The 24,299-nt window shown below is 32.7% G+C and overlaps 1 protein-coding gene across 3 annotated transcripts in view; it reads right to left on the bottom strand.

Annotated features, from left to right (window-relative positions):
- Window positions 1-24,299, bottom strand: part of LOC106111654 (fatty acyl-CoA reductase 1-like) — a 50,150-nt gene that overhangs the window by 7,621 nt on the left and 18,230 nt on the right. The window contains exons 2-3 of one of the 3 annotated variants that reach the window (XM_013293796.1): window positions 19,549-19,574; window positions 235-333 (exon numbers count right to left, since the gene is read on the bottom strand). In XM_013293796.1, coding sequence (XP_013149250.1) covers window positions 235-330 — 96 coding nt within the window. In that variant the 5' untranslated portion in view covers window positions 331-333; window positions 19,549-19,574. Of the gene's footprint in view, window positions 1-234; window positions 334-1,486; window positions 1,548-2,825; window positions 2,912-19,548; window positions 19,575-24,299 lie in introns of those variants that run through there. The other 2 variants (XM_013293795.1, XM_013293797.1) reach the window with 2 other exon arrangements.

The following is a 24,299-nucleotide window of genomic DNA, read 5'->3' as shown; positions in this document are numbered from 1 at the left end:
AAAACAAAATTTTTAACAATTCCACTTAAATGATGTTATACGGTCCCCTAAATTTATGGGATGATAGGAGAAATGGTCTTGTTTTCTAAATTCCATGAACTACCAAACTAGGCGTACAAGATATAATATAGTGTGTATAATAAATATTAGAGTGGACTTCTATTCAATATTATTGGAATTACTCGTACAGGTGCTATCTCTTAGAGTACTGCTTATATTATTGTAACTGTTTACCTTCCCTAAGAATCCTGTCCCCCCTGTAACGAATACTGATTTTCCTGCGTACAGCTGGTCTATAGATTTGTAGGTATCTGCTTTCTCCGTCGCCATCGTCTGTTAACAAAATTTTAATTTATTATCATCATCATCATCATCATCACCAGCTCACTATACGTTCCCACCGAGGGGCTCGGAGCCTACCCTAAGTTAGGGGCGACTAGGCCACTAGCACTATCACTAGGGTTACTAGCATAGTACTATGAAAACTTTATTATTGCTGAACAAAGTATAACCATAACGAATATCAAGACTGTTGTGATCTGGTATCCATATCCGCAGACATTTGCTCGTAGCAAACTCTGAGTTGCCATAAATTTGGATGCTTATAATACTGGGATAGTTATTTAAGTCGCGATCTGACTGAAGACTGAAAGCACGCTATAGTAGCTCAGTTCTAACTGACCAATCGACCTGTTCAGTTAACACTATCAATTTAACATTGAGTACATTGTCGCCTCTATAAGTTGTCGCAATTTCCATGAAAAGAGGTACAAAGTGGTGATTTTAATTCATAAGAAATCTTAAATTAAATAATCGACGGATAAATCGATGTTTTATCCACCATTTTATACTATAAATTGCAATTATTTATGATGTATTTATCAACAATTTGCATACAAATAAACTGTAATAAATATCGGTTAGTACAACACTAAATTTCAATTAGTTAAATCGCAATTTTCATTACGTTGTCACGATTTAAAATAACTAAGTATTTTAAGATAACTAAACGATTATAAGTAATTACTAGTGCTTAAAAAATCGGTTTTCGTAATATCTATACAAGATTTGTATTTTTGTATGTGTTTAACTTGTTATCGACAACGCGGCAGCCAGAAAAACAAAATGAAAACTTTTTTCTTCTAACTAAAACATCTTTAGTCAAACTTATTTACATATTTTACAAATTACAAAACCAACCCGCGATCACATCTTTTACGCGCCTTTTTCATTATTTGTCACTACTTTTCTTTAATACTTAAACCAGGCAATGTCTCAGTGGCCAGTATTCAACCTCTTTGGCTGTATTCACACTTGACAACCAAAGAGGTTGTATTTTGCACTCAACAGTATTGAAATACTACTCAAAAACTACTAGCCAACTACGTTATCACTGTGTCATAGACTGTTTATTACAATCTTTATTTCCAAACGCACGAAGACGCGAGCAACAGCTAGTTTCAAATACACTAAGTAATAATCTCACCTTACAGAAAACTAATTATTTTTGATGATATTCTTTTATCTATAGTATCTCGTTAACACGTAGGCAGATGGCTTACACATTACAAATGAAGATTCTGTTGTTGCATTTCGGCTTTTGAACGTTTTTTTGAAGGCTATATACCTAATTCCACTAAATGCGCGCTCTTGTAATGAGTGAAGTGAAGTGAAGTAAAGTGACTATAAAAAGGTGGCTAGTCGTACTATCAGCTTAGTGAAAACAGCGCCTAACAGTATGAACATTTTAGTGCTAACGTTAGAGGTCATTTGCTAGCAAACTAAACTTCTAAAAATGGTGATTTATCATATGTAATTAACATTGCTGCAATATTTGAATATTAATTTCATTGCATATTGTAATTCAGATTTAAGATAACATTTTAGTTTTATAAAAAACTAGCTGTTGCCCGCGACTTCGTACGCGTGATATTAGAAAACATACGAACTATATAAATGACAGAAAGCTACGTAGCCCTCCGGAAACGGACTTTTCTTGGGGATGAACCTTATTCTCATGTGTACTTCAGACTTTGTTTTACATCTGTGCCAAATTTCAATAAGATATGTTGAACCATTGCAGAATGATCGAGTAAACATTAAAAAACTAAATTAATGAATCCCACGGGAACCGTAACTATTCCCGGGATAAAGAGTAGCCTATGTGTTCTTCAAGACTATGCTCTGAACCTGTGCCAAATTTCATGGAGATTCGTTCAGCCGTTTTGGCTACAAACGCTGACAATCATCCATCCATCGTAACTTTCGCATTTATAATATTTATATGATTATATGAAAATAAAATTTCTAGGTTATTGAATATATTAAAATGTTATACAACTAGTTTCCTTGCTTCATCCGCAAAATATTATAAAAACTTAATTTTTACTAACATTACGTACAATTTTTAATTGCAAATGTGAAAATTCAAATGTTTTAATTAAAAGGAAGGCCTTTATTATTACTGTAACCATGGCAATATCCTTTATTTTGATATGGACTTGAAGTTGTTGTCCCATTCTCTTTTACCATTTTTTCCAATTTCTTTATCCTCAAAACTAATAGCAAGACCATATATAGCCTGCAGCTGGATGGAAAGATGGATGTTTGTTAGAGTTTGTAGCCTAAACGGCTAAACCGATTTCGATGAAATTTGGTACAGATGTAGAGGATAGTCTGGAAGAACACGTAGGCTATTTAATTTCCTTTATTCCATATGGACAGATCCTCAAAGGTACCTCAAATCAAACTCAAACAAACAACCAACCATACATCTATACTTTTATAATATTAGTAATATTAAACATTAATAAAAAAAAACTTACATTTATAATCTGTTTAACGAAGATTTAGAACAAAAAATAAAAATGATCACGATTCTTCTCTAACACAAAGCATGCACACGAGAGGAGTAACTTAATCGATATGCGAACGCTTATGAAATCCTAACATATATATACATGCACAGTTTTGTCGAGCCAAATAAATGACAGTCTAAAATAAAATGACGTATAACAGTGACGTCATAACTACCGGTAAAAAGTCAATGATTTATTTAGTTTTTTTTCTAATTCATTTTATTCATCTAAAGTGATATAATAAAGCGTAAATACACACTTCTTTGTTGCCTAAGATGTCAGCAATTAAAGCATATTTTTGAATGATTCTTTCTTTAATGAAAAGCCCTACACTTACATCACACCTTAGTCTACATATTTTCACGCCAACAAACTTAGGGGGTAAATATTTTGGATAAAAACCCTAATGTGGGAAAGAGACCATAAGTTGCTGCCAACATTAAGAAAACAAATTGCCAAGGTTTGTCATGTCATGTCAGTTTGACATTTACTATTGATAATTTGATAAATATAAACAATGACATAAAATTTATAATAATTTCATGCGGATGAAGTCGCACAGGAAATGCTAGTTACAAGATAAAACTTCTGGAACATGTAATAAATAACATTGAAAATGTACAAAGATAAACGAATAAGATTAAATACGGTCCATTCAGATGTCTGGTTGCTTACACTTTTTTATATTAATTATATTACACTCTAGTGAGAATTATTAGTATTTTCGTCTTGTAAATAAAATTCATTTAAGTTTCTGTATAAAAATATATGTTTAACTGTTAAATAAATCTGAAGCACACTTTTTAATGAATTTTAAAACTTCTTACGTTTATTTTTGAAACCAACGGACGTTTTAAAAAAGTTATTATTAGAAAGATATCTTCTTTCTATTGTAAATAAAATGGCGGTTGATCACGGTTCAACCTGATTATTATGTTCGCAACTTGGTATGCTCTGTGTAGACCGCGGTCACGAAACTCGCTACGAGCGGAACTGCGTGATAGACGGAGCGGGGCACAGTGGATTAAAACCTCGACTTAGATCATTTTCATTTCCCGAACTCACTCTACAAGAATGAAATGGTTCTGTTTTCTTGGGACACTAACAGCGTTATAAATAAACGCAGTTAAGTTAAACTTAGGAATAAACTGAGTATAAAGAAAATTTGTACAAAAATTTGCTTTACCAAGGAGTAAGTTAACTATTTACGTTACTTTAATTTTGGGCGGTTTTCGAACTACCTTTAACGATTTGATACTGCTAATGGTTTGCTAAATTAATAAAATGAGTTTCCGAACTATGTAAGTTAAGTTTTACTCCATTGAAACATAGTTAAACCTAACAATAATAAATCAGTAGGTAATGATAAAAGACAGAAACTTCAGAAACCAAGCATAAGTGTTATAAGCATTATATTTATTGATATGAATCTAAATTAACCGTAGTTAATCTACATCTATCTTATTCGATTTAAGTTTTATCGGTCCCCTCGACGTCTTCCAAAGCGACCGTTTCGAAGTAATCATTTAACTAATTGCTATTAAAGTTAAGCGAATCAAACGCTAACATATTTTACTTAGTCAAAAATAAATGCAAATTATTTTAGTAACTTAAGGTTAACATATTCCATATTTCAAACTCTTTTAAGTCTTGTTATTCCACTGACTTATTGTTTTCTGCCTGTGTTAAATAAATCTTACGTACAGAATTAAAACAATAAAAGAAAAACAAAACAAGTGGTTAATGTGCTATTGAGTTGATTGCTAACAACCATCCATATGTCAAGAATTTATAATTTATAGCTGCTGCCCGCGACTTCGTCCGTGTGGTATTAGAAAACAGACGAACTATATAAATAACAAAAAGCTATGTATCCCTCGGGAACCGGACATTTCTCGGGGATGAACCTTATCCCATGTGTACTCTAGACTTTGTTTTATATCTGTGCCAAATTTCAATAAGCTGAACCGTTGCAGAATGATCGAGTAAACATTAAAAAACTAAATTAATGAATCCCACGGGAACCGTAACTATTCCCGGGATAAAAGAAGCCTAAGTGTTCTTCCAGACTATGCTCTACATCTATGTTAAATTTCATCGAGATCCGTTCAGCCGGTTAGGCTACAAACTCTAACAAACATCCATCCATCCATCGTAACTTTTGCATTTATAATATTTATATCTATATGATAGTAAGAAATGATAATGTGATATATACACAAATATGTATGACTGTTAACATTCGATTGTTTCTTGTACATTTATGTGCAATTTATTTTCTGTTTGATTAAATGTTCGATAAAAAGCAGGTCGTATTTACCATCCAACGCCTACGCCTATCGCCAGTGGAAATCCAATTTTAGAAGCAAATTGGATTCGACGCAAAGCCTTGTTACGAAGTTGTAGCTATTTTCAACTAAGGCCGTTAATTATTTAAAATTGATGTATTTTTATTTCTAAGTCTGTAGATATTTCTGATATGCTAATTATATAAAATATTAGTTATTCAATATTGTCTTTTTGCTATCGTCATGATTATCATATCATATCTATTGTTTATTTGTGGAAACCAGCAAAATCCTTTTTTTTCCGTAAAATGTGAAAAATAAAATTAAACAAATAAATAAAATGACTTCCTTTTTCTGTCATTTTTGTGTAAATTTAATTTTTTGCATTTAAACATTAATTTAGTAAAAAAACGGTTATGTATTCATTAAATTTAAATACAATGCTCACTTTACGTTGCAACATTTTTCTATTACACTGTAAATCTTTAAAATTGCGTTTTAAAAGTTTATTACATAATTATATTTTATTTCATTTCCTTAATTATTTACTAGATTATTCTTAACAACACATTTCAACTAGCTAGAAGAAGAATCATTTTTTGACCTTATATTACACCAATACTTGTCAAATACACAATCTGATTTAGATCATCATCACCAGCTCACTATAGGTCCCCACCGAGTGGCTCGGAGCCTACCCTTGGTTAGGGTGATTAGGCCATAGTCAACCACGCTGGCCAAGTGCGGGTTGGTTGACTTCATATCTTTGAATTTCTTCGCCGATACGTGCAGGTTACATCACGATGTTTTCCTTCACCGTAAGAGCGTCGGGTAAATTATGTACATATGAAAATTCGAAATAATCGAAAATCACATTAGTACATGGCGGGATTCGAACCCAAGACCTGTAGCTTACAAGTCAAGTGCTTAAACCACTGAGCTACCGGCGCTTCGGTCCTCCTCTAAATACATCTTACTTAATATTAAAAATGTGATTTGGATGGATGTTTGATAGAGTTTTAGATTAAACTAATGAACCCATCTCGATGAAATTTGGCATAGATGTAGAGGATAGACTGGGAGAACATATAGGCTACTTTTTTTTAATTTCACGAGGATGAAATCGCAGGCAATAGCTAATCTAATATATGTAACTAATCATGTAATGATCAGATTTTATTCCGTCCGCGTGTATAAAAGACAATATTACTAATAATTCTTTGTTAGTGATAATTTAGCTTTCGAATAGTGAAAGTATTTTTAAAATCGTCCGAGCGGTTTTTGAGCTATTACAAACAAAAGTAAGTGTTCTTCCTGCCTATGTCCACATACTAAATTTTATCGAGATCCTTTCAGCCGTTTAGGCTACACATCCTAACATACATCGACGTAAACCTTTTCATTAGTAAGATGTAAGATAAGATATTAACATAATAATGAAAAGAATATTCTCCATCGTTGTCTTTGAAATTTATATTGCATTTTAAGAGCATTAAGACGTCTACTTAAAGTGCTTCGAAGTGCAGTTGTCTTTGTACTAATGATATTAAAGAGGAAGGTCACCGTTTGCAGCATTTTCCTCCTCTTAAAGAAAATAACATTACTGGCCTCTTACTTTTATCTACACAGATATATTGGATTATCTGCAATGTAACATTTAACTATATAAATTTCTTATAGTTCGTGCTCATTTGCATTATTTATCATATTCATAACAAAAAAAGTCCTGTCAAGTTCCGGGTATCTCAGAAAAACAAAAAATTTAGAGAGGACTTTTAAGAAGGTACCTTATGTATACATAACATGTAACATGTAACATAGTTTTTTTATTCTAAATTGCAAACAACAGTATTATAATGTATTTAAAAAAATCACTATTGTTGAAACAGTTTTAACATATCTTTAAAGAAAATATAATTTTTATCTTATTTTCAAGGAACTTTTCTACCCTTGCCCCTATTAAATTTTAAAACTTCAATTATTAAAGTTTTACAATACTGAACCTGAACGAATTTGTGACAAACTTTTTGCTGCAAGAAAAAACTTAAAACTTGTAAGAAACTAATTAAAACGAACATCCTTTTTAGATCGTTTATATTTTTAATTCATGAATGAAGAAATAAACCATTATTTAGTTTTACCAATATTAGTTAAATTCGCTAAAAATATTTAAGTGACCGCAGCCATAGAAATCTGCTACAAGCTTTTAGATGCGTTAACCTATATGAACAGAGGGTACACAGAAATAGTATATTCTTTTTCCCACATTCTATCATTTCCCAAATTTACAAACTTACTTACATTTCTAGTAACAGTGGTAGACCCCGCTTTAACATTTTCGCACGAATGGGCCGGCTCGCTCGGTGTATTACCACGACAACACAGAAGACAGGTGTGAAATGAAAGCAATTCCTTGTTTCGTCTGATGATTGAGGTGCCGGAGGCCTGACTTTAGACCCTTTCCCTTTCCACACTTTTCTTAAGAGAAAATTATGGGAAGGAAAAGTGAACTTGACGGTGGAGAAGACGCATAGGAAGGGGAAATGTCCTCGTTATGTGCTTCTCCTCTTTCGTCAATTGTCAACGCTGCAGATGTGTTTGTTTATGGGCAGCGGTCGCTTTTCATTTCGGTGTATTCAGGAGGCCGTTTGCTCGTTAGCCACCTTATATTATAAAAATAAAAATAAATTATAACAAGTCTCTACGAATATGCTAACTGTACTAACGGTCAATAAATTGGAAAGTCATAGAAGAACGCTGGAAGCGTTCATATCTACGTAGAGTGTATGTATTAACAATTTGTTGCTCAAAGCTTCAGTGTAGCCGAAGCTCTCGTAGCGGCTGCTTGCTACGAACTCGCGGCACGAGCTACGCGGCAAAGTTCTACAGCGTAGCAATATATCTTGATTAATAATAATATTAATTTGATTAATTGTTTAATTTAATAATGTGAAGAAGTGATGAAGAATAACTTTTCGATGTAAGGAGAATTTGGTAAGTTACTATTATTTTATTGTAGAATTAAACAAAGTAGAAACATGTCGTAAAATATTTAAATTTATCTTTTTAATAACATCACTGAATGTTACTTCTTATTCCATGTTATAAAAATAAATATTTTAAATCAACGCGTTGTTAACAAGGGTTTAATTAAAAAAAAAACAAATAAATTGTCAAATCTTCACCAATAGTCATGTCGATGATAAAAACATATAACACTAGCTTTCGCCCGCGACTCCGTCTGCGTGATATTAAAAAAAACAAAATTGAGTAGTCTATGTGTTCTTCCAGACTATCCTCTACATCTGTACCAAATTTCATTGAAATCAGTTCAGCCGTTTAGGATACAAACTCTAACAAACATCCATCCATCTAAACTTTCGCATTTATAATATTAGTATGAAGTATGAAGTATGAAGTATGATTATATAAGTAAATATTTTCACATGAATAAAACGTTATTAAAAAGCTACATTAAGATTTCTTTTGACCTTTAAGTTCTTACAGGACGTAATCCAATAAAGTCGCCGTTCTAGCATTCACTTATATTATAGCAGAATTGGATTAGTAATGAATATTTAAATACTGGCGACATACTACCCTCGTGTGAAATAATCTTACAGAATGAGATCGCTACATCTTTTTGTTTTTTTCTAATTTTCGAACATTCGTTGCCACATAATTACTGCAAAAAATGAGCAAACAATAAACTTACGTCAATAACTGTTTCAAATAATAATAACTAAAGATGTTTACGTTTATTTTTTTACAAATTGAATTTTTAATTTGCCCTTGAAATATGCCTGAGATCAAAAACATGGTAAGATGCGTACTGATCGAAGTTACGCGGTGCAATGTTACATGGCCATCATCCCGTTACACTTGTACATTCCGTAAATGAGACTCCCTTTAAAAAAATGTAAACGATGCGACTACATTCGTGTGGAAAAAAACAAACGTGAGTAGCCTATGTGTTCTTCCAAACTATCCTCAACATTTATACCAAATTTCATCGGAATCCGTTCAGCTGTTTAAGCTACAAACTCTAACAAACATCCATCTAAACTTTCATATTTATAATATTAAGTAAGATTAGTCAGATTTTACTTTCTAAAAAATTGTAAAGCGCGACTAACTTAAAACTTTAAAAACTCTTAAAGAATTTTATTTAAATAATTTCAAAGATTTGTCGGCACTTTTGAAGTTCTTAATTAACGTTAAGTGATTCGAATTGCTGTTAAATCGCTTGAAAATTTGCGTGGTTTTGACAGAGGACTCAATTTTGAGTTATTAAAAAACTTTTCACAATACAATTGAATCATCATCAACTCACTATAACTCCTTTACTGAGGGGCTCGAAGCCTACCCTAAGTTAGGGTGACTAGACCATAGTCAACCACGTTGACCCAATTTTAAAATTTACAATTGAATAATTCTCCTAAAACACCGCCGCAATAAATCAAAGACATATTTTAAAATCCGTTTTGACAGTGGAAAAAAAACCAACGAAGATAAGTAACTAAGAGCGTACACGTTTGACTAAACTATCGCACAATAGTTGTACGATTGTCGATTGTTTTGCAATTCAACTGTTTAGTTGCACAACTAAACGTCTAAAAACGAATAAAATCAAACCGTTCCGTATCAATTCCTCTTATTATTGTCATCATTAAATGACTCTGACTTTTTTCTATTTTTATACTTTCATAAAACAACGATATTCATTTTGCTGAGGTCGCAAACAAACAGAGCGAACCAAGTGAGTCGTGCAATTTATTTTTCTTTTCAAAATGTAAATCTTTTTTTTATAATTTTTTACTTTTACTGAATATTAAGATAATGTTAATCTTTTAATTGTTGATAAGCGCATAAACTTAATTATTTTAAGAACAATTACATACAGGTATTATTTTGGGTTTGATATTTTACATTCATTATTAAACTGGCTAAACTTAAAGTATTTTATCATATAAGATAACTATCGGAAGACTAGCAAAGTCACTTGTTAAAAATCTCCGTATCTTCCTGTAAAAATAGTATATAGAAAAAGTACTCTCAGGACTTCTTATATTAACAATGACGCTATTGACAGTTGTTGTATTTAACTATCATAATATACCTACTAATACTCAGTATTTAATATGTTTATATTTAGTATTATTCGAATTTCCCTTTATTATGTCTAAAATAACTCAATTCATTAGTTTACGTTGGTTTCCTTTGTAACTCTCTGAGGATTTAACAAAACCACTCGTTCGCTCTTATTGAAAACTTTATTCGACGTCTAGCTTCGTACTCTACAGAATTTAATTGGCAACTACGGATAAATAAGCAATATAAAAAGAAATTACAATTCTACGACTAAGTCTAAATAAAACTGTCGTTACGGATAAAAAAAATGTATAAAAAAACGTTTCAGTTTCGATCCAGTCCTAAAACATTTTTAACCTATATTTGTTACTAGCTTTCACCCGCGACTCCTTCCGGGTGAATTAAAAGACAAAAGAAAGTAGCCCATGTGTTCTTTGAAACCATGCTCGACAGCTATGTCAAATTGTATCGAATTCGTTCAGCAATTTTGGCGGAAAACACAAACCAACATCCATCCATTGATTTGTAATTATATAAGAAAATATTTGGTTGCTTGTATTTAATATGCTCTGTGACTACTGAACCGATTTCAATAATTCTTTCACCATTAAAAAGCTACAATATCGAGTAATATAGACTATATTACACCAAGGGGAAAAGATGACATAAAAAAGACGGTATTTCCCTTGCAGGTGAATCTGGTGTAGATCGTTAGTAAAGTATACTAGAGATATTTGAGTTTTTTATTACTGTACAAAATATGTATTCCATCGAGATATTGGAGTTTTTTTTTATCCCTTTACCAATAGTATAATGTAATAAAAAAATAATACCGTACATATTTGATAACTACACCGCCCTATTCTAAAAGCAAACAAGAAAGCCTTATCTAGTATATTCATGTCCCTTGAGTTAAAATAAACATAGAAAAGGTCCTTTGTAACTCGATATTATCGATAAACAAAACCTAAGTAGGTTTTTACCAACTTACATTGAAGATTTTTTTCTTCATATACCACTAGATTTATTCCGTGACTTCGACTATGTGGGATTAAAGAAATAGCTATTAGTTTAAGACATGTAAATGCGAATATTTTGACGATAAATATAGAAATGCAAAAATATTTTAACAACACACATCAAGTAAATCCACCTTACACAAAGTAGTGTGTGTGTACTAGCTGCCAGTACCTTTATATATCCGTATAGATAGTTAGAGTAAATAATAATAATAGTTAGCGTGGTATGGACATGTTATGCGACGAAACGATGGGGACATTTTTTTTTATAACATAAGGTGGCAAACGAGCAAGCGGCCACCTGAATCCGGAAAAATGGCGAAGCGACCGCTGCCCATAGACATCCGCAACTGCAGATGCGTTGCCTATCCTTATACGACGAAGGAGGAGACGCATATAAAGAGGATATTTCCCCTTCCTATGCATCTCCTCCACCGTCAAATCCACTTCCCCTTCCCATCCTCTCTTTATAAGAAAAGGGTGGTAAAGGGAAAGGGACTTAAATTAGGCCTCCGGCACCACACTCATCAAACGAAACACAGAATTGCTACCATTTCACGCCTGTCTTCTATGTGGTCGTGGTATTACACCGGGCGTGCCGGCCCTGCAGTGCTTAGATGTTAAAGCGGGCACTACCACTGTACATAAACCAGAAAGTGTTAAGATTAAATGTGGATGGCTACAAAGGAAGAGGAAGACCGAAGAAATTATGGATGGATTGTGTGAAAGAGGATATGCTTAAGAAAGGAGTGGATTCAGATATGACGGCTGATAGAGATGTATGGAAGTGCAACACTGTGCCGACACTCTATAAGGGATAAGGGCAAGTGGATGATGAGATATTTAGACTAAGTAAAGGAGCAATGAACACATGTATAACAATTATACAGCGTGTTTACATAACGATAATAACTCATACCGTTCAGTGTAGTTACATTATAATTAAAAATAAACAACGCTCTACTCTTTCCTTTAGTATATTAAGTTGTGAAAGTAAATTATTATTACCGTAACTGTACAATTAAAACGACAGTTTAACACACGCATTGGTTTAACTGAACAATTTGGATTTTACTCAAAATTAAACGTATATAAAAAAATTGTTTGAATATTATTGTAATATTTTCGCGATTTCTATGAAGCTGTTAATTTTTATGTGTACCCTTTGCAACACGTATTGTAACCACACATTATAATTATTATTCTTTCAACGTCATAATAATACGCAATTTTACATAAAAACATGTACAATGACGATTTGGTTTTTGTTAAAAAAATTATTCACATCATAGTTCATTGTTAGAATAAATGATGCAATTGATAGACATATTTTTTTTTTTGTAAACAAGAATCTATTGTTCGTGAACAACATAGTGTTTTAATATTTTTTTACACGCAAATTTAAGTCCAAGGTGATCTTTTGTTTCAAGCAATATGATTTTTTTGCTATTCCTTTAAAACCACTCTTTGATATCCCTTTTAAGTAATACTTTTAGTAATTAACTAGCTGTTCGCTTGCGACTTCATCCGCATAAAATTACGAAAATTTTATTTTATTACATGTGTCAAATTATCAATTGCAAATGTCAAAATGACATGACATGATGACAACACATGGCAACCTTGCTTCCTTGATGTTGGCAGCAACTTATGGTCTCTTTCCCACATTAGTGTTTTTATCCAAAATATTTACGCCCTAAGTTTAATGGCGTGAAAATATATAGCCTAAAGCGTGTCGTAAGTGAAGGGTTATGTATTAAAGAAAGTATTATTCAAAACTATGCTGTAATTGCTGGCATCTTAGGCAACAAAAAAAGTGTGTGTTTACGCTTTATTATAATAGTATAGAAGTATAGATAAAAACATCATTTTAATTTTTTACCTCTAAATTATGTTTTTGATTGACTCTGAGTTTTCACTTTTCTTTGTAAGAAATCATTCAGGTCCAAGTTTTTCAAACGATTTTTGAGTTACTTCAAATAAAAATTTTAATCCAAACATTCATACTAATATTTTAACTAGCTTTAACCAGCGACTCTGTCCGCAAGTTAAAAAGTAAAATGTCTATATGTTCTTCTACACTATGTTATAAATACAATTATATTATAAATGCGAAAGATTGGATGGATGGATGTTGTCAGTTTATAGCCTTAACGAATGAATGGATTTCGATGAAATTTGGCATAGACGTAGAGGATAATCTTGAAGAACACATAGACTCACTTTTGTTTCTTTTAAATCTAAGCGGACGGAGCCGCGGGCGAAAGCTAGTTTACTTATATTTTCGTATTTCTAGTACCTTGTCCAAATTTTGGTAAAGTGTCTGTCAAATTGTGACAAGCCATCGGAGTTTAGGTAATATTTCATCCGGCTCGGAGAAATATGGTTCATTTTATTACGGGTTCGTTTTGAATTGTGTCATAATTCATATGAATTGTAACCGTGGGCTTCCACTGACTGAATAAGGGAAATAAATAAATGAATTCTTACCTAGAGAGTCGTAAATGTATAGTCGACTTTCATGATTTTTATATTCACGAGTGGTCGCCCATTAATCGAAATTAAATCATAATTAATAGTTAAATACGTTATTACTATTGATTAAAAGCAATTTTTTGCAGTTCTAGAACAATAAATGTAAGAAATTTCACGTACAACAGTCTTCGCTTCACTTATTTGTCGTAAAAAATGATTATTCGTATCAAAAATTGTTATTACTGTACACTTCATCCAATTGAAGTAATCATTTTTAGTGATTATTTAATTTCTATCATCATCATCATCAAATTGCCCTTATCCCTTACGGAGGGTCGGCACAGTATGTGCTGCTCTTCCATACATCTCTATCTGCCATCATATCTGAATCCACTCCTTCCTTAAGCATATCCTCTTTCACACAATCCATCCATACTTGCTTCGGTCTTCCTCTACCTTTGTATCATCCATCCTCATTCAATCTTAACACTTTCTGGTTTATGTCCCCATCGTTTCGTCGCATCACATGTCCATACCACGATGACCTATTATTATTATCTAATCATCTGGATTTTTTGTAGTAACAATATGGATTGAGAATAATCTACGTTGTATTCCGAACCATTAATACTTTGCTAAATTCAACTTAATTTATAATTGAACACGATCTCCATGTTTTGGTCAAATACGTCCGTCTCCACTCAAATCTTACTTCACTGGAAATATAATTGGCTTTCAAAGAACCTTTATGTAATTTGAAAAAAGGACAAATTTGATTTGCTCAGAAAACCTGATTTAAAATTATAGACTGTCCTAAAGATTACTACGTAATTTTTAACAAGAAATAGTAACTATAGGTATTATTTTTTTTTAATATCATCAATACGAAATAAAGAAAAGAAAGAAACGAAAGAAAAAAAGGTGGATGTTTGTTTGTAGCCTAAACTGCTGAACGGATCTTGATATTAAATCTAACATAGATGTAGAGAATATTTTGGAGGAAAACATAGACTGCTTACTTTTTTAATACCACGCGAATAGAGTCGTGGGCAAAAGCTACTATCCTTATTATTATGAAGCCAATTTTCTTATTTTTCTTAGAAATACATTTTTAGATAAATGAAATCTTCCTAAAAAATTATATACAAAAAATTCAAGTTTACATTTTTTTACAGCAAAAACCTTTTAGTAAAAGCAGGTAGGTTTAGAAATTCTCTTTGTATCGTGTACATTCGTATGTGAAATAGCGACTTCTGTGAAGTAGAGCTTTGTTCTTAAATTAACTAACCGTAGGGATTTCTCTTTTACTTTGTAGTTGGTTGCAAACTGTTGACATCCCATTGTACGCAACGTAAACTATTTGCTATTGTGTTGTTAAATGCATCAACCAATGACAACATAAGTTATAAGTTAACTCAATTGGTTTTAATATTATTTAGCTACTATATTATAAATGCGAAAGTTTAGATATTTGGCGTAGACATCGAACATAGTCTAGAAGAACACCTAGGCATACTTAATTTAATTCTACGCGGACGGAGTTGCGGGCGAAAGTGATTATATAATAACAGGGATTTAGGCAGTACACAAAGTAGTACTTCAACTAGTTTGAACGTATAAGGCAGGCAAAACAGTTGTTATCTGTGTCAGCTACGTGCTGCTATAATTATACGGTAATGTGTATTGCAGAATTTTTCTTGTAATACCCACGTGTGTAGCTAGCATTAAAATCTGTTCAGAACGTTTACATTCCTTTTCAAATTAATTGGAGTGCAGTAATGCCGACATCTTATGTCAATAGTCATTAAATTTAAATGAAAAATGTTTTAAAATTCATTCAATGAAATTTTTATTTAAATTTTCCTTGCAATTTACTTAACCATGAACCAAACTAGCTTTATTTACGTATTGAAGTAATTGGTCATACCGTTTACAAAAACTCGATAGACTGTATTACTTTAATTGGAAGAATTATTTTGCTCACTGTTTTCTGATTGTCGATTGTTTTCCAGCCAATTCAACAGTTTCGTCGCACAACTAAAAATCGAGTAGTGCGCATCTCCAGACAAACTCATAAGAATCAAAGTGCGACTAAAAAGTTGTGCCATAGTTTAGTAAACGGTGTGCCGCGCGCTCTAAATGTCACGGGCCCACTGTGTTAAGCGCTTAACCCTTGAGCCACCTTCGCTATTTGAAATCAAATCGAAAAATACTTCAACTTTCAAAAGCCATCCAATCGTTTAAGTTATATGAGGTCTGAATGGAACAAACACACATTGAAACTCGTTAAAACATAGCCATCTTTTCGCTCGCAAAAAGGCGACAAACGCCATCACCTTTTTTAATATCACAGGTATGATGTACATAAAGAAAGAGCAATAAAAACGGAGTGAACGAACGCGATGTCGTGATACATTATTAAGCAAAAAACGTGTCACACAACACGTGTGCGTAAGTAACTTAACGAGTGAACTTAGCACAGGTAATCTGAAGTTACTTCTGTACTTTCGTAACGCACGGATGTGCTTCAAATGTGAAATTAAATTATTATTCAGATAGCGTAAACATCCAAATATGTTTTATTTTATGTTTCTGACGTTTTAGAGCGCGCGTACACTTTAGATCAATCTATCGCACAACTGTTTAGTCACGCTTTGATTCCTATAAGCTTATTGCAGGTGCTCATACTCGATTTTTAGTTGTGCAACTAAACAGTTGAATAATCGACAATCGTATAACAGTTGTGCGTTAGTTTAGTCAAAGGTGTACGCCCGCTCTTAATCTTAATAGTTTTACTTACGTAAATGCAAATATTCGGATGAATAGCTATTTGCTAGAGTTTGTATCTTTGACTGCTGGACGGATACCGATGAAATTTGGACAAAGAGAGTCTGAAAGAACACATAGGGTACTTGCATGCGAACGGAGTCGCCGGCGAAAGCTAGTGCTTTAAAATGAGAAATTAGGGAATGCTGCCTGCACGAACTAAGAAGCACAACTTATTGTCACGTTTCAACTGAGCTGTGCATGCAAGCGAGCAGAACTAGAAGTAGAGAGGCATGTTTGAATGAGCCTTCGACTACGTTATTATGTAAAATTATGGCCCATAAACACTTTATTTTGTAAGTCAATGCTTCCAAAAATACTAAATAGAATAGATATTTTAACCGATTTGTTTTGATATTTTTCAGTTGCAATTGTTTTGCTTACATAATGGGGCAATGGAGGCTAAAGGCGTAATGTGACAGTTATTAGCTACCTCGGATGCTAAACACGATCTCGCTTGACTATTCTACAATCAATGAAAACACAAATTGTTAATAAATTTGTCCATCCTGACATTTACAGTATTTTAGTGACAAGAAGTTTATTAACGATAAGACAAATTTTGTCATCAAATCAGCTATTTGTATTTGAGATGTGTCTCATACAAATTAAGACTCCAGTATATCTTCAAGGAAATATGTCTGCTAATAGTCTGATAATTTCGTAATTTAGTTTATACCCTCTGCATACGATCAGGAATAGTAAACAGTTTTAACTGAGCATTTTACTATTCTAATCGTTTGTAGCGTGCTTTATATTTTTACTAGCTGTCCCCATGACACTTCATCCGCATGAAATTATAAAAAAAATATTCTATTGGTCACATTTGTCAAATTATCAATTGCAAATGTCAAAATGGCATGACATGATGTCAAAGCTTCCTTGATGTTGGCAACAACTTATGATCTCTTTCCTACATTAGGGTTTTTAACCAAAATATTTACCACTAAGTTTAATGGAGTAAAAATATATAGCCTAAAGCGTGACGTAAGTGTAGGGCTTTTTATTAAAAAAAGAGTTATTCGAAAACATGCTGTGATTGCTGATATCTTTGGCAACAAAGAAATGTGTGTTTAGGATTTATTATATTACTATAGATTCTTAACGTAAGTAAATTTATAGTATTCAAAAAACACATTTTTCTTAATAAATATTAAATAAATGCAAAGTAAAAATTTACTTAGAGTTTATATTATTAAAACACACATGCAAAGACACATCTTTATTTAACGAGTTAATCTCTTTAACATACGTTTAGGACACAATATTCAATCGAAATTAGTACTTTACTTTTCTTATAATAAATCAACATTAAAAACTTATTTGAGCCTTTAGTCACGTTCTTATCGCGAAGGTTTAAATGTCGAAGCAAGAAAATGGCGCTAACAGTTATCACCCGTCCGAAAGAAATAAATCAAAATTTACCACTTTGTTAACACAACGAAAGAGATTCTCTTAATGCTGTACACGGACCGCTTAAACAGTCGCAAAAACAACTAGCAGTTGCCTTACCGAAGGCATTGTAGCCACTAATCTATGATTATAAAGAAACGGAATAGGGAAGCTGCTGCATTAAAAAAAGAAACTTTTTACTAATGAGAGTAAAAATAACAATTACCCATTTAATGCTTTATGGACTTAAGCCGACTCAAAAGTTTACACAAAAAGAGCATTTATTTGTTTGTATTTGGAAGGTATAATCTCACTTGACACGTCCTCAGACAAATCTAACAAATGAATGGCACCATTTGAGGCTGTACGTGTACAACGGGCTTTATAATACTGAGTCCAGTATTCGTATCACGTATCTTAAATGTGGAGAAAATAAAGTGGATGTCCACGCTAGTAAATAAAGTCTGTGTCGCTTCAGGCAAGCCCCGGGGAATGCCTAAATAGAAAAACGTTTATCTAAGAAAGACTGCGAAAGTAATATCTTTATAAATTAAATTAAATACAAAAAGTTCTTATTCCCTGGAGGTTTAAATTTTTGCTCTGAACTTGGACCCGTATATGCCTTATAAACTCTATGTTGTACTAAAATATACACAGAATGTACAAGGAAAATCACAGACTTTAAAAGTGTAATAAAAAAGTAACAGAATCAAGCGACGTTCGGTGCAAACAGGAGCGAGCAAGAGGGACGGATTAAAAAAAAATCTTCAACACCTTCAAAGCATTTTAAAATCGCTGTTAAGTTAAAAATATGCCACCATTTTTTCAACGTAAATTAGCGAATTTAAGTTTGTTACCAAATCGATCGATATACATGTTAGTTATTGACCGCGGTCTTACACGTATTTTTTTCTAGTTGTATACAAATTAAGCATGAAGAGTCAACTATAACTAAAATTCAAGCCTAACGAATTACTAATGAAGAAAGTTGTATTCATAACTATTATTATTATTTAGAGGAAAGTATTGTAATTTTTATTTAACCACTAAACTCAAAAACTACTAGCCCGATTTCAATAATATTTTCACCGTTAGAAAACTACATTACCACTAACTAACATGGGCTATCTTACATCAACGGGAAGGTTATGGATATGAGAAAAAAAGATATGAAATGTATAATATCTGCCCTCAAACGAAGCTTAGGTGGATCACTGCGAAAGTTTAGATGGATATTTGTTAAAGTTTGTAGCTTAAACGGCTAAATAGATTTTGATGAAATTTGGTACAGATGTATATCGTAGTCTGGAAAAACACATAGGCTACTCACTTTTGTTTTTTTTAATTCCACGCGAACAGTGTCGCGGGCGAAAGCTAGTACAAAATAAAGGCATTTGCTCTGAATATTCTAGTAAAATTCACAGACGCAACCTTATCTAATGGCACAAGCATTTTGCTGACACAGCGCTATGAAAGTTACAGACCCGAACATAATGCTAAATCCCAAGTTCAGTTCACAATATTCCTAAGTTTCTCTTTTTTTCGTTAAGTTTATTAAATGCTTTATTTGCTTATATTATTATTTCTAAAAATACTCACTATTTCAGTGATGTTCAGGTAATCCTCTGAAACAAAAAAATATTTATAGAAAATCAATTAATTATAGTTTTACATTTGGTATAAGAAACATTTGGTGGTAAGAAACAGTTCAAAAGTTCTATAACATGTTTTTTTTTTAATTTACGTCGTTACACATCTAAAGATTTTTTCCTATTCTGTCATATGGCTTTTTACTACTTTAATATCCAACTCGTATAAAAAAAACTTATTACAAGAGTAAGAGCCTGTCCCACCAAATTGTAATTGCCTGATAATTATCCAACATGTAAAATATGTGATGGAAATATCGGATTTTGTTATCTTATCTGACAGTAACGTCATTTTTAATATTAAGCCTCTATCAGCCAGTAATGGGATAGGTCTTAAGACTTGTAATAAATATTATTAATAATTTATAGTTTAAGTATTAGATTTTACAATTTAAACACACCTCTATTAAATACAAGCGTGTCAGTCAGGCGGAAACTCTTGACTGTCACTTGGCCACACTTCAAAACATCCCCCATTGTTAACTACTTAGTTTATTATTAATAGTTATATTTTTAAATTTCGACTAGACCTTGTTCCGGTTAGAAATAAAATAACATAATACTATTGTAATTTAAATAAAACATAAATGTGGAACGAGTTCCGCATACATTTATTACAAAAATATTTTTAAAATAGTATATTGATAGTTGGTTGTTAAACAATAACTAAGACTGAAAAGACGCTGTTTGAAATCGCAGTAAAAGTCATCAAACGATTCAGTAATATAAGTAATTCCTGTGATGATTGTGCATGAAAGCCTAATATTAGTACTCTCCCATTTCTTATTAAGAAATTGGGAAGGGAAAGATATTTGGCAAAGGAGAAGACGCACTAATGCTGTGCCTTTCTTCTCTATCGATTAAAGACAACGCATCTGCTTTTGCAGACAGTAAATGGACAACGATAGCCAGGTTACTTCTTAACGACCTATTACTAAAAAAGGTTTATAATCCAAGTAAATTAGTAAAAGTTTTTAAAGTTTTAACGCTATAACAATTTAAATATCTTTCTAAAAAAACATCTGACATAAATGCGGTCTGCATCGTTTGCGCTACGAGCCGTGAAATTGCATACCGTTTTATCTGATGCGTTTGACTGTACTACATGCATATATAATTTAAATACCTTCGTATTATGTATAGAAATATTTAAAATAAACGATATATACTTGTATATTCTAATTTCTAACGATTTCTGATTCTTAACAGACTGATCACAAGCTTTGTGGAGGTATTATTTACACACGGGCAAATTTTAGTCAAATTGTTCAGTTAATATTGACTGTATATGCACAGTTTTAACTTATAATTTCGACTGTTCAGTTAAAACAAAGAATATATAGCGGGCTTAAGAACACAGCGATACCGGGCGTAAACTACACAATCTTACTAATATTATAAATGCGAAAGATTAGATGGATGGATGGATGTTTGTTAGAGTTTGTAGCCCAAACGGCTGAACGGATTTCGATGAAACTTGGCATAGATGAAGAGGATAGTCTGGAAGAACACATAAGCTACTCACTTTTGTTTTTTGTTTAATTCCACGCAGACGAAGTCGCAGGCGAAAACTAGTCTATACTATTATAATAAAGCGTAAACACACACTTCTTTGTTACCGAAGATGTCAGCAATAATAGGATATTTTTGAATGATTCTTTTTTTAATAAAAAACCCTACACTTACGTCACGCATTTGTTTATATATTTCACGCCATTAAATTTAGGGGGTAAATATGTTTGATAAAAACTCTAATGTGGGAAAGAGACCATAAGTTGCTGCCAACATCAAGGAAGCAAGATTGCCAAGATTTGTCATGTCATGTCATTTTGACATATGCAATTGATAATTTGACAGATGTAAACAATAAAATAATTTCATGCGGATGAAGCCGCACGGGACCAGCTAGTATCATATAAATATTATAAACAATTTATCAGATGTTACGAATACTGGCAACTGTCACGTACGTTTTCACAGTAGACCCTCTGCGCTCAATTTGTCAAGTACGTTCTGAATCTTTTATGATCGTCTTGTTCAGAACTACTCAAACAAAGTGGACGAATGTAAAGTTCTCTAGAGTTTTAATTTGTTGGAATTTTCAATGCTTCTTTACTGACAACTTGTGTAACTGATTTTTTTGGAAATGACTCTTCTTTTACTTCGTTTAAAAGTCTAGAATATATCTGAATTTAGTTTAGTCAACTGGTATCGGCATGCTATCGCGAGATTTTTAAAGTCTTTTTTACCATACTTGGGGGGTTGTAATACACTTATATGTGACAGTGTGCAGATTTTGGCGCCCCTATCTATCAAGCGCCCTGGGCGGTCGACCAACTACGCCCTATCTTATTGCAGCCTCTACAAAAATTATAATACTTAGGTTATACATATATTGGTATGCTTTTGTTGAAAATATTGATGTAAAAAATAATTTTCAGACATGTTTTTAAAATTCACGAGTTTTCCCATAAAAATTGTCCATGTCGTTGACCATCTCTGTGTTCCGTTACCTTTGCCCCCTTCTCTTATAAAAAAATGCGTTTCCATTTCGAACAAGATATAACTACTATAAAGGTGGTATATTTCAAACGGTAAGAGCAACACGATGTAGTAAATATTAAACTAACGCGGCAGACGAGGGTTTTTGAGTCTGTGGTACAGTCGAGCGTGAAATGAAAATGCATTCGAGCGTTTATCACAATTGTGCTGCACAATTTTTTATTCTCCTGCAAAATTTTATAACCAAAATACTCACAAACTGTTAAATAATTAACTCGTTATAACTGACGTTTACATAGTTTATTGCCACACAAAATGGCTTGATTAATTTATTTTTTTAAAGACAAATAAGCAAACGATCAAATTTATTCGCCAAACCAACGAACTATAAGACACAGAAAGAAAATATTTCTCCTTTCAAAACGTATATTCCTCTATCAATACACTTTTACTAAAGGATTTTTTTTATTCAATCATAAGAATACTTGAAATCACGACCTTGTATAAACAAGCTACTTGGTTTCTTAGATTTTTTGATATCTCAAGATTTGCTGCAGTCAACAGAAAACAACGCCTAATAACGGCAAGTGCTCTCAGAGACGCTTATCGCCTCTCGGAGAGGCAGAAGTGTTGTTAACCTCGGCCCATTATGTCGAGGTTGAAGTTAGAAATATGATGACAATGTTAAGTTATTTCTTACACCACTGTTAGTAGGGTTATATTTGTTGGTTGTGTTTTTTAGGAAAAGAGGCAAAGGAACATCTTACATATTAATATTGTAATCATTTTTCAATGGCTCTTATGTAGATCGTCAGTCATTTTCGCGAAATAATTAATAGGAAATAATACTAAATAATATGTAAATTTAAAAGTAACGTTAAAAAACCGTAGATGTAATGTGTATGTTCTTTATTGATGCGGAGTAATTTATGTAAATGATTATTTTTTTGTTATCCAAATCTAAAAAGCACTTAAATGCGTGCTTAATGCTTATAATCTCCTGTCTCCTTATTATTAAGTTATATTTATTTTAACACTAGTTTGCGCCCGCTACTTTTTTTTTATAATATAAGGAGACAAACGAGCAAGCGGCCATCTGAATCCACCGAAATGGAAAGCGACCGCTGCCCATAAATATCCGCATTTGCAGATGCGTTGCCTACCCTTTATTGAGGAGGAGACGCACATAAAGAGGAAATTTTCCCTTCCTATGCGTCTCCTCCACCGTCAAATCCACTTTTCCTTCCCATTCTTTCCTCTAAAGAAAAGGGTAAAAAGGGAAAGGGACTAAAATTAGGCCTCTGGCACCACACTCATCAGACGAAATGCGGAATTGCTTCCACTTCACGCCTGTTTTCTGTGTGGTCGTGGTATTACACCGGGGGAGCCGGCCCATTCGTGCGAAGATGTTAAAGCGGGCTCTACCACAATTACCACAACCGCACGAAATTAAAAAAACTTAATTAGTAGCCTTTGTGTTCATCTAGACTATGTTGTTAATCTATGCCTAACATCGAGATCCGTTCAGCCGTTTAGGCTACAAACTCCCATCCATCCATACATCTAAATTTTCGCGTTTATAATATTAGTAAGATATCAACATACTATTTCCAAGTTTTCTCTGCTGTCCTCTTTTCTTTTGGATGGTATTAACTGGCTGTCAATCTTCCATTCTTTAGGTAAAGTTTTCTTTTAATTTCGAACCAATTTGTGCAGCATTGTTCCAAGTCTCAGGGGTGACTTGCCTTGACATTTTTAATTATTTCCTTATAAGAATGTTGCTCTTTTCAAGCAAACATTTAACTTAGCAATTTAAAATGTTGGTTGATAAAAATAGAGAGATTAGAAAAATGTTTTTAAAAAAATAAAGTTAACTACTAAGTTTTAAAATCCGAATTTATCCGTGGAATTAAATAAAAATTAAGTAGCCTATGTGTTCTTCCAGACCATACTCTACATCTAAGCCAAATTTCATAGAGATCCGTACAATTTTTTAGGCTACAAACTCTAACAAACATCCATCCATCTAAACTTTCGCATTTATAATATTAGTAAGATCTAACAATCGAAATAGATCCGACAATTTCCGTAATCGTCGTGAATTTTCGTTTAAAATATGCAGTAAAATGAAACATAAATCCCCTGAAGTCCGCTGCGTCATTGAGATGGAAAATTAGGTGTACGCCTGAACGAGCAACT

This window comes from Papilio polytes, unplaced genomic scaffold (genome assembly GCF_000836215.1).
Source record: "Papilio polytes unplaced genomic scaffold, Ppol_1.0 DF824158.1, whole genome shotgun sequence".
Lineage (NCBI taxonomy): Eukaryota > Metazoa > Arthropoda > Insecta > Lepidoptera > Papilionidae > Papilio > Papilio polytes.
Note: the sequence above shows the minus strand (reverse complement) of the source record. Positions and strands in the feature narration are given on the sequence as shown.